Source organism: Chanodichthys erythropterus, chromosome 11 (genome assembly GCF_024489055.1).
Source record: "Chanodichthys erythropterus isolate Z2021 chromosome 11, ASM2448905v1, whole genome shotgun sequence".
NCBI lineage: Eukaryota > Metazoa > Chordata > Actinopteri > Cypriniformes > Xenocyprididae > Chanodichthys > Chanodichthys erythropterus.
The window spans coordinates 22,863,227-22,875,917 of NC_090231.1; the positions used below are offsets into that span (position 1 = coordinate 22,863,227).

At 37.9% G+C, this 12,691-nt stretch overlaps 1 protein-coding gene across 2 annotated transcripts in view; it reads left to right on the forward strand.

Moving 5' to 3' along the window:
* cdh16 (cadherin 16, KSP-cadherin) overlaps positions 1–10,414 on the forward strand; it is a 54,239-nt gene extending 43,825 nt beyond the window's left edge. For both annotated transcript variants that reach the window (XM_067400594.1, XM_067400593.1), the window contains exons 15-18: positions 51–290; positions 8,679–8,795; positions 9,701–9,817; positions 9,925–10,414. In XM_067400594.1, coding sequence (XP_067256695.1) covers positions 51–290; positions 8,679–8,795; positions 9,701–9,817; positions 9,925–10,025 — 575 coding nt within the window. In that variant the 3' untranslated portion in view covers positions 10,026–10,414. The remainder of the gene's footprint in view (positions 1–50; positions 291–8,678; positions 8,796–9,700; positions 9,818–9,924) is intronic.
* The last annotated feature ends 2,277 nt before the right edge of the window (positions 10,415–12,691 follow it).

The window sequence follows — 12,691 nt, forward strand, 5'->3', positions numbered from 1 at the left end:
TAGTTCGAGATTAAAATTATTCATATTTTGTCACCTATTCTGTCCTTCAGGTAATTCCTCCTTGTCTGCCTCCACGCTAGTGACAGTACACATTCTGGATGTAAATGACAACAGCCCAGTTCTGGTGGGTGATTACTCCTGGAAGTACCTGTGCACACCTCGCTGGGAGGATCAGGCTCTGGTTCTAGCCTCTCGAGACAGCGATGGGCCCCAGCATGGAGGAAGGCTCAACTTCTCCCTCCGCAGTGACACCACTGTTCGTCGCAACTGGAAGCTCACTCCCATCAATGGTTTGTCTATTCCTCTCACCCACTTCCATCCACTCGATCTATTGAGTAATACTAAGATTGAATGTGAAGTGACAAATCGTCCCTGTCACCCAAGAACTACGTGACCCATCTCTGAATATCTATTTGTCTGTCAGTCATTACAAAAATACATGTCAGATGAGATTCACTCACTTTTAGTTCCCTTAAAGGGGTCATGAATTGAGAAATAAAATTTTCCTTGATCTTTTGACATGTAAGAGGTCATTGTACTACAAAAAATCTTCCTGTAAGTTTTAGAACTAAAAACTTCCTCACTAGTCTAAGGCCCTGTCCACACGGAGACGCGTTTCTGTGAATACACACAAATTTTATATCGGATATTTCGTCCACACGGATCCCACGTTTTCGAAAGGTGAAACTGGTATTTTTTGAAACCGGGTCCCAGAGTGGATAAATTTGAAAACGCCGTCTTTGCATTTTCGGGTGGACGGGGCAATCCGTATATTTTCTGAAACGATGATGTCATCATCCCATGTGTCGACCCTAGTCAGACGGCGCTACAAAACAGCAATAGCAGACTCTAGATGCTTGTGTTCATGCTGTAGACGATACTGAGCCAAAATAAAGCATTATTTATAAGCTTTACTATAGTTTGTATTCAGCGCGCAAGGTTTATGCGCATGCTCCAAGTCTTCTTCGCTGCTTTAAGTGCATTTCTGTGACAGAATTACAGCGCCACATAATGGTCTGGCATGTATACCACATCATTTTGAGTCGTTTCAGTGGTTTTGTGTGGATACAGATATTTTTTGAGACGAGGAAAAAAAAAAAGATCGGTTTAGGGTAAGCTTCAGCTTCGTGTGGATGTAGCCTAAAAGTATTTTTTTATTGAATCCAAGCTCAGAAATGACCTGGGCCCTCATTTATCAACAGTGCGTAGAAAAGGTTCTATATTTTGTCCAACTAATGAAATTTAGAATGTGCCTAAGTACAAGAAAATCCGCATTTATCAAACGTGCGCACGCAGTTCTTACGCACATGAGTAAGCAATCATTGTTGTTAAAGGTACAATATGTAAAATTTTTGCAGTAAAATATCCAAAAACCACTAGGCTAGTGTTATATATTTTGTCCAGCTGATTACAAACAATATCTCTAATGTTTTCAACTACTTGTAAATCATAAGAAAATCCCCATTCTAAACAGTGACACGGGGCAGTGCAGTCGCCTGTCAATGACGTCAGTTACCTTTGTTACCGCCTTTACTGACGTAGAAACCACATGACAACAGTGCCGTGGACAAATGCGGAAGTAGTGTCTAGCGTCCTGCAAACCACTAGCTCGCTTCAAGCAGTTCCTTATTTACTTCTTGCACGTTTTATGGTGGATTGTGTTACTTATTTATGGAACATAATTACTGTTTACCATCTGCCGCTGGTTCTGTCGACAAGGACAGCTCCCGTAAACTCATGACCGGAAAAGCGGAAGCGGCGCCGGCGACTGTATCATAATAAAAGTCCCGCTGCTCGTGAGGCGTGTGTTGATCAATCGCTCCAGCTCCTCGTTCAGCTCCCGCAACACTCGGTCCTGCTCTGCTTCATACTACAGTAACGTTAATAATCGCATCCACGAACATGAGTTCTTCCAGACTCCAATCCCTATTCTTTTGCACCGTCCGTTGAGATGGAGACCACATGTCCCAAGTTTCCGCTCTAAAACTTGGCGTCATCAAACTACGCCTTTGTTGTGAATAGGCTTCTAGCGACCTCTAGTGGAAAAAAATATCACAAATTGTACCTTTAAATCCCACATGTGCGTAAGTGCCATGCTCGTTCACGTTCACGGTCATTAGCATTCGGAAACGCCTCCAATGAACCATATATGGTGACAAAACTTCCCTTTAAAAATCACGTGATTGTGTTTTTTCCACACCGCAATAATAGCAAAGAGAGCTCTTGCCAAGCAGATCAGCATGATCTTGGAAAATGTGCTCTCTGGAGCGCATTGTTTGCAAAGTCTTCCAATAATGCAATATAAAATAAAGATAAAGTTAATTTTTACTTAAGTTTTTGCACACTTAAACTATTTAAGTAAATTTCAAATATGGGTTTAAGTTACTCTACTTAGCTAAGATAAGTAAAATTATAAGTAACTTTACCTTTTATCAGTAAAATGTTGAGTAATTTCTATTTAGTTTAAAACTCTCTTGCAATACATTTTACACAAAACAATATAACACTGAATGAAACCATGTTGTTGAAGTGTGCTTTTACTTGGAAACATCTAAGCAGATAATATGAAAGAAATTGTATAGACATCATATCTACATATTAAAAGTAATGCTATTGTTGAACACAGAGACTTCAATACTTAGTACACAACACACAATGGCGGTAACATTCGATGGAACATTTTTGAGCGTGATTGTGGCATTGTGAGTAGAAAATGAGCTCCAAATGTTACAAAATGTTAAGTTACTAAACCTAACCACAAAAGCAATGATAAAAGCTGGAAAACAGCAAAATATTGACCTCATTAATTATTCAAGGCCCAGTGCATGATGGGAACACCAGTATCAAAAAAGTGGAGTAGTTTTACTTAATTTTATAATGTTGATGTTTTCACTGTAATTTCTACAAGCTTAAATTGACTACTACTAAATAACTTGCATTGGTTTTGTTTTGGGTTTTTTGTTTTTGTTTTTCTGTATTGTTTACTTAACCATCATTTTTTTTTTTTTTTTTTTTTTTTTTTTACAGTGACACCAATTACGCACTGTGTGTAAAACTAGACAATTGATAAATTGAGTGTTTTATAAATAAAGGAAACCCAGGACATGTGGATTGCTTAATGCATACTGAGACACTCTTAAATGATTTTTGTGTGTAGTGTCACTATTCTACCACTAGATTATCTGCGTAAGCATGCTCAGAGGTGTGCTTATATTTACACACATTTCTACGTTTAAGTACAAGTTGGTGAATCCCACACTTTGCGTGAAACTGTTCTTACGCACTCACTACGCACAAATCTGTCTGTACGCACCATTGATAAATGAGGGCCCAGGAATTTTGTCACATTATGATGTTATAATGCAATGAAAGACCGCCTCTGCAGATCAGATCAATGCCTACTTCTAAATCATCGCATATTTGGCCACACCCACAGCCGAGTAAGTGAGATGAGGACAGAGAAGAGTGATACAGGATCACTGGACTAAAAATAACATTAGCTTCCAATGGATTTAAATGCTAGGAAAATGGTAATTTATTTTCACCTTTCTCAGTAGAGATTATTAGTTTGTTCGGTACATTTCGTTGTGGATTATTTGATAAAGCAGTCACATTTCAGCACAGGGTTTGCAAACAGACTTTTACTGTAAGATATGGACCCAACAGTAATTGCCACAACATGTAAGTAACCATTTTAATTCTAATGCCTGGTCTTTGATCAGTGATTTCTAATATGTAGTGATTTATGTACAGTCAGACGTCTGACTGTCTCAAAATTGTTTATTGCTGTTTATGCATCAGTAAATCAAGCTAGTGACTAAACAATCAACTTCATATTTTTTCTCTTGGTAACATGAATTTTTTTTTTTTTTTAAATTGTGATTAAATTATATACAGAAAGCATTAAAGAACCCTCCCTTTATAATCACTGGAGCTGTCAATCACACTGCAATTGTTTATCAGTGACTGAATTCTTGACTGGCAAAACTTCCATTATAATCATTAACACTATCTACACTCTTATTAGGGGCCAAGCACCAAAGGTGCGGAGGCACCTATTGTATCTGTTGGCGTTCTTTTTATTTTTATTTCCGATTATTAGGCACCTATTGAAATCGTTACTTTTCTTCTTATTATTCTTCCGCTCTGGGAGTCTATGGCAGCCCATTACAACCGTATGGTAAAAAGTTGTGAAATTTGGCACACAATTAGAGGACAGTCTGAGCTGTCTCCATAGCAAATTTGGAGTCTCTAACTCAATCCCTCTAGCACCACCAGCTGTCCAAATTTGCGCTCATGTTTATGTTAATAACTTTTGAATTCTCTGATTCCTTGGCTCAAGATGAATCGATTGCACCCTATGACGTCATTTTAGGTCATGAATTTTCTGAAAAAAATACTTTTTCTAACCCCTCCTAGGCCGTTACTCTGATTTTAATGAAAATTGAACCAGATCATCTTCAGACCATGCCGACAAAAAGTTATTGAATTCAAGTCGATTCCTCAAACTGTTTTCGGAAAACACGCGAACGAATTGTACATAGTGCTTGCGAAAATAGACATAAGGCTGTATCTCTGTAACACTTTATCGTATTCAGACCAAACTTGGTACATGTCATCACAAACATGACCTGAGGCAACATGCAGCGTTTCTGCGCAGCGCCACCTACTGGTCCGGAGATATGAAAAATGCTTTGCAATGAAAAACGTATTGTTACGAAACTCGGTATGCGTCATCAGGACAATGCACTGAAGGTGCCTGAGAAGTTTCAGACCAGCGCCACCTTGTGGTCAAAAGTTAGAACAAAATTTACAAAAATGCTAATAACTTTTGACTAGATTAACCAATTGTGATGAAACTGGTCTCAGTTGATTCCTTGGGTCATATCGAGAACACAGATATCAAATTTGCCATAGTCGGCTGAACTTCCTGTCCGACATATTATTTTTCTATAAAAACCTACTTTTTCGAACTCCTCCTAGAACATTGCTCCGATTTTCACCAAAATCGAACCGTATCATCTTCAGACCATGCCGACAAAAAGTTATGGATTTCACGTTGTTATGTCAAACCGTTTTCGTATACTGGAGCAACGAATTTGAGGCATGATGCAAAACCCACTCTTAAAGCTGTATCTCTGCAATGCTTTGACATATTGACACCAAACTTTGCAAGTGTCATTGTCACTTCACTCTGACCATACCACAACAATTTGGACACAGCGCCACCTAATGGTCGAAAGTGATGAACCTTTTGCCAAAAATGATCTTAATAGGTCTTTAATTGCTCACTGTTACAGTTGGTCTGATGCTCACAGCCATGTTGGCTGGCTTAGTGTGCCGTTTTTGTGCTTGGCCCCATAATTGCTGCTTGCAGCTATATTTCACATTGTGTTTGAACTATTAGTTATGATGAAAACATTCATGACGAGATCACTGCATTCATGTGCTCAGTAGACATGACTGTAATTGACTACAATGCTCATCGCTGCAGCCTTTCATGCCACAGGAGTAGATCTAAATATAATGTTAATAATGTTAGTTAATCTAAACAGCTGTAATGGTAAAAACGAAGTAAAAGATTTCTAAAAAAATTCCATATGTAATACTTATTCATATGCAAAGATGTGGCTGTTTACATTCAAGCAGACATGCCCCTTCCAACAGAGTGTTCAAATCAGATGGCTAAAATCAGGGTAGAAAATGGCCTTTTATTTCTAAATTATGACAATTTTTGATGTAAAAATCCTACATTATAAGTGCACCTCAGGAAACATTATAAAATAATTTGAAAAAAAATGCAGTTCATGATCCCTTTAATTTTCTAAAACGTTCTATAATCACAATAGCATTGACTTGCCTGGTTACATTGACTTCCTCTAACAATGACATCAATGTGGATAAAATTAGGGATTTAAAATGAAAGAAAGGGTCTGAAGGGTCTATGCAGTCAGATTGAGACGTCATCTGAATTGGGTACAATGCTTACCACCTGCTGAATCACACACAGTGCAGGTCTGGGGAAAAGAGTGTACAAAGAAGCAAATTGCCCTCCAAGTCTAGTGTCTTCAGATGAATCTGTCCTGGATGTAATAAGCGTAATGGCTCTCTTCCTGATAGCTTTAGGCGTCATTAATGTGCCAAGCTGATGCCGGTGAGCAGGTTGACTTAGTTGCAGCATCTGAGTCATGAACCAGAATCAAATAGATGTAGTTTTTTTTTTTTGCACACACGCTCTATTTTTATTTTATTTTTTTCTTGGTCCGTGTCTCAGTATTTCTCAGAGTTATTTATTTTTTTTTTTTTTTCATTCTAATTATGTTGCCTTTATATGATCTCGCAGCTAGGGTCAGTTGGTTGAGTAGGTAAATGTGTACTTCCATTGACTTTTCATCTAATTGATCTTTTGACACACAACAGATAGCTTATTATTATCCACTCACCTCTCTCTCTCTCTCTCTCTCTCTCTCTCTCTCTCTCTCTCTCTCTCTCTCTCTCTCTCTGTCCTTTTCACTCATAAAGCTTTACCTGCTCTATAATGAAAGTCTGACGAGAATGATGAATGAGCGTGTCGAGGATGACGTAGTATAGCATCTGTAACATTAGGTCCCAACTGTGCTGCATATCCACTCATGATACACAAATACATCCTTTTTAATGGCTAATGGAGATATATAACCTTGTTGTGCACCATTCTGAATTGAAAATATCTTTTAAATTCCAATTCCAGGACTTAGAATTATCCTAAGAATTTAAATTTAAGGAAGTATAATTAAAATGAATTAGAACTCAAAGAAATCCATAAATTCAATTCTACATTTTAAATAGAACAGCAAGTTTGTCAGTAGTCAAACTTTGAATGTTGGCTTGACTGAAATGTATTTGAAAGCATTTAAGTTGAGTTGACATTTGGAACGTCCTTTTTTTTTTTTTTAAACCAGGTTTGTACTAAGTACTAAGACTGTGATATTAAAATACCAAATTCAGTATACACCCTGTTGATAATGCATACTGTATACAGGAATACTCAGAATATGAACGCAACAGGCTAAATTGCATGTGAAGCGTTCTCTCATAGAAAACCATTATAAAGAAATTGCATGTGGCTTAATGTACTCCGTGATATTGAAGGACCAAAAACATAGCCTACAACTATATATAGCCTACTGTATTTACAGGCAAGCAGATGAAACCAAAATATGAATACAAATGCAATGTACAAAGTTTAACATTAAGCATTTTCCCATCAAAAACAATTAATGTACAATTTAGTAAATTGCGATCATATTCTGGGCTCATCTTAATATAGTATGCATCATCAATAAAATGTAGCTACACTGAATTTGATCTTTTAAAAATCACTGTCTTCTTTGTACATTAAGCCATATGAACCATTTTTAAGTGTACAAAATATGAAGTTTGGTCATATATCTTTGTTTTTCATCTTTTGAGAGGGATCTAAATATTCATGGCTTAAAACAGTTGAAATTGACAGGCCTGTGTTGCATTTCTGTGGATGTTTTGCCATCCAGATTTGTGTGTCAGTCATGTGACTATAAACTATGAATAGGCCCGAGAGATAGTTGTGTTGAACTGTCTACTGTGTAGAATTAACTATACATTTCTTTAGGTTGTTCCAACAGTATGCTTTTGACATGGAGGCCATGGGCAACATATTGGTCACCTCTGACAAGAAAGATAATCCTGTATTAGTTTACTGGTGACCCTGTTGACTAGCACATTAAAGGACTCTGGTGTCAAAGGGCACAAGTGGGGCTTCTTGGACCATTGATAAGAGTAAGCAGAGACTGATAACACCCCCTTGTTTACTGGACTGAGTTCTTGCTTCTGTGTCACACGGCCAAATCCTGATTAGGTCCAGTCAGGAGTTTTTCCATAAGATTTACTCAGCAGCATTACTCAACCACTTGACTTAATGTTGGGTCACCTAATAATTTTTTTAATATCAAGAGTAAATATAACTTATTTTAATAACTAGAGAAATTAAGTTTGTCAGGACAAACTTTGATGCTGGATTGACAAAGCCTTATCTGAAAGTTTAAAGTTCGATGCCTATAAAGGTGGTTATACAACTAGCTAGCTAGGCATTGATAACATAATTTAACACAATGCTAGCATGTTTTATAAATTACTAGAATGTTTTATCATAACGTTGGTATATTTTAGAATGTAGTTAATATGCTAGGAACATGCTAGCAACATGCTTAACATGTTTTAGTTTGTTGTTAGCATTTTTAGCATGCTGACAACATGTTTTAGCACATTGCTAATGCTATTATGTAGTATAGTGGTAAGAGCAATAACATTGTTCTTTATGACTAATCTTGGTTACACGTTATTTTGATAGTCCACTTTAGACAAGTAACTTTGCAACTACATGTCAACTAACTCTCATTAGAGTATAAGTAGACTTTTAGGATCAGGTTAATAGAATAAATTGACAAGTAGGCTTCTTGCAAAGTTACTTATAGTCAGTATAATTTCTGTTGGGGGAGCATCAAAATAAAGTGGTAACAGATATTAAGCAGACAGTCTACTAATACTCTGATGACTGGTAGTTGACATGTGGTCGCAAAGTTACTTATAGCTGGTACTGCAGAATGTCTGAAGTGGACTATTGAAATAAAGTGTCACCTTAATCTTTCATGTCTCCACAGACACTCACACCAACCTGTCTTTAAATGTCCCGTACCTGCCTCCAGAGGTTTATATCGTACCTTTTACCATCTCAGACAGCAGCTCTCCTCCCAGAAGCACATTCATCAATCTGCCAGGTAACACACATGTACTAACATAAAACTAAACGATTGAAGAGAGCATGTTTACATTCATGCGTTGCATTCATTAGCTGTTAAATGGGCTTACTGGAGACTGTAATATTCATTGGAGGTCATAAATGGAATGTTTAATTTTAGATCTTTCATCGACAGATAAAAACGCATTTCAGACATGTCAATGATAAACAAGCTATGTCACATCATTTGTGTTATTAAAAGGTATAAATAAGCTTAATGAATGTTCAGTCAGAGGATTTTTGTGTAACAATTTAGGTCTAATGTAATTTGTATCTGTAATAAAGCTCCAATATCACTTATAATTGTCTACAGCTCATGTTGCCTGGAGTATTTTGTCTGCTGAAATTTCTTAGAAATATATTTTTGCATCGTTTCGTCAGCAGAACAATCCAAAAACTCATTCAATAATAGTACAATCCACTGAAGAGATGTATGTCTGTCCCTCACAGCCTCGCTTTTGTTCCAGTTAAAAAATCAAAGATGGTACTGCTGTGAATAAGGTCTATGTTGTGGCTTTTTGTGTCTGCAATGTTATGCATTCACATCCATTGGTTTAATAGATTCTCTCCTGAAACATCTTGTTCACACAGTCTCCAGTGATGCATGGCATGGCCACAGGTGCATGATACCTCTCTCTCTCTCTCTCTCTCTCTCTCTCTCTCTCTCTCTCTCTCTCTCTCTCTCTCTCTCTCTCTCTCTCTCTCTCATTCTCTCTCTCTCTCATGCTCTCATCTTGTCTGACTCTCATTCTAGTTTCCCCCGAGACCTCACCAATGCAATCACCCTCACCTAGTGCTCCATAAATATGTCCTATTTCTCTGTGTGCAACCATTGCCCTTTTAATGCATTTAAAAAGAGCTCAGTGTTCATTGTCTCTCTCACAGTGACAGTTTGCCCATGCAACGTGAGGGGGAACTGTAGAACTGCACCAAAACAGCTTCAGGGCATGCCCACTATTCAGTCAACAGTGGGCATCTTGCTTGGGACTCTGGGATTTATAGGTGAGACACGTACACAGCTCATTCAAAACATCCTGAAATGATTGGCAACGGAAGAGGTTAACACAGTTTGTGGTTCATGCAATCACATTTTATGTTCTTGTTTACAGGCATTATACTTATTGTTATATTTGTGAGGCTGTCCTACCAGAATTCAACACCACCAAACAAAGGCTGCCAGGAACGAGTGCCACTTAAAGTCTCTCTGTAACTACTGAGCTTTTGAGACCATTCTGTCATTTTGTCACTAATGTCTTGAAACTAATATCAGCTCATTGAGGGATTTCTCTGTTTTAAAGTCCAGTTTGCTTACTTTTGATACAGTACCTTTGTTTTAGGTTTTTATTATTATTTTTTTTTTTGTTTGTTTTAGCAAAAAGTAAAATATTAGACAAAAAAATATTACTATTGTGAAGCATTCAAAACAGTCTACATGAGATATTTCTATGTTATTTATTTGTTTTTATGCTATCTAGTTACATTATCTTTTTTGCAATCATAATCTATTATAATTAGTAAGTAGTAAGTGATTATATATTTTGGATTGATCAATTAAATATTAATTTTGCTTCCCCTCTGAGTTGTGATCAATAAACTGAAATAAAGACAATTAAAAAACAAGCTCTGTTTGGTCACTTGTATACATAAAGAAAAAAGATTCTGTTTCATGAAATTTGAAAAAAAAAAAAAAAGGTTTTTTTAATGTAATCCAGTTAGAATGTCTTGTTTGCAATCATAAATACGGTAGTGATGATTAAAACATTTGGATTTATATATTTATTTATTTTTTTCCCTGAGCTGTATGATTGATTTTGTTCAACTGAAATAAACAAGCTTTGTTGGATACTCATATAAGTAGAGAAGAAGATAGAACAACATCAAGAAAGCAAAGAGAGAGCTTAACCTCATTCATGTTTTTTTTCAGGCCATCTTAAGGCCAAACAGTTTTAGAGATGGAGAATAATAATCCCATCCCTTGGGATAACAACCATCCTAAAACAGTTTCACATTTAGTGAGACAGGAAAGATTACCCACAATCCCTTTTAGCCAGCCATCTCCTGTTTATGGTGAGACGACACTGGCGAACGTGACCCAGATGACCTTACAAGTATGCTATATATAGACATTCATTGCGCCACAAATAGACATGCCTCTGAGTGACTCCAAATATCAGCCTTCCCGCTATGACTGTAAACGAAGCCTGTTTGGCATTGAATGTATAGCACCCACCGTTGTTGTGTCCCCAGCATTAGCAGCTTTTTCAAAATATCGGTAAGCGCATCACATTGCCCCATGCAATTCATGTTGTTGCTAATACGTGCCATGAGCCAATAATTCACTGGCAGCAGATGAACAGTGTATTATCCCAAGATCTCTTTTATGAGTATTTGGCTAAAGACTTGGATCATAATATCACATCCAAGGTTGTTCATCCTGTGAGAAAGAAAGAAAGACAAGAAAGAAGTATCCAAAAATAACATGCTGATTATTTACCTTCAAGCAGAGTTCCCGATACAGACATTTTCAAGACGTTCCCTAATGTAATCTTAAAATAAAGCATGTGCGCAAATATTACAAAACATGAATTGCTTTTGGAACTGTCAACACATTTCGCTACGAGAAACCCCATGAGGGATATGAATGGTCATGATTGTGTTTTTCAATGGCAACAGCCCAAAAGAATATTTACAAAAAGCCCCGGTCATTCGTAGGTCAAGTCTAAAAATACTGTGAGAGGCAGGAACTATATTTAGATTCTCTGGCCTTGTTTTAGTTCTCTTAGGATCAGATCGGTACAGCTGGCTAAAAGGCCAGATTAAACTATCAACCAGCTGTAACTGTGAGCTTTTGCTTTTTACCTCTATTGATGTTCTCTACATTTTGTACTATAGAAGAGAAAATATATGCTCATTGGAAAAACGTAGTGTACATACAATTCACTGCAGTTTCCAACTGAAATGACCACTAGTGGCAGTAAATCACCAACAGCTTTAATTCCTGTTCACTTTTTACCATAGTGCATGATTTGTAAACTTATATTTTGATATTTGGATCACATCAATCTGCTCCAGTAAACTTGCTTGGTAGCTAACCTTCAAAACCATTGCACTTGCATTGAGGAGCGCACGGAAATGTTATGACACAGAGGGGTCGGACACAGATGTACAAACGGTAAGTAGTCTTTATTGATAAACCAGTGAGCAGATATGGTAAGCAGAGTTAAGCAGATGATCAATGGTAAAGTCTGGTGATATTTACGGTCCTTTTGTGATTGCAGATGGTGGAGACTTGGAACTGGATGGAGCTGGAGAACGTAGGAGCACTCACACACAGACGAGGAACACACTGGGTGAGCAGGTAGCACAGGAGACAGGTAGGTAGCGAGCGAGGGAGTCTTTGAGGTAAGCATATGGGTAAGTGAAGCTCAACGAGACCGGACAGTGAGTGCAGGGTGTGAGTGCTCTATATACTGGTGGTGATGAAGGGGATAATGATGTGCAGGTGACAGTGATTAGTATTCCGGTGATTGGGAGCGTTGTAATTGGTGCATGGCGGAGCCTGACGTGTCTGTGACAGTACCCCTCCCTCCACGGCCCGCTCCTGAGGGCCGAGGACCCTGACGTCGTGGTGGCCGTCCTCTTCCACGCGGGGCAGGTCTGTAAGGGTGGTTACTGAGGAAGTCTTGGAGTAGGTTGGGATCGAGGATGATCGAGGAGCATGGAGACGGGAGAGGGCGTCAGCTTTCACATTTTTAGATCCAGGGCGGTAGGAGATTGTGAAGTGGAAGCGAGAGAAAAACATGGCCAAACGGGCTTGTCTAGGCATAAGTCTCTTGGCAGCACGGAGATATTTGAGGTTCTTATGGTCAGTTAGTA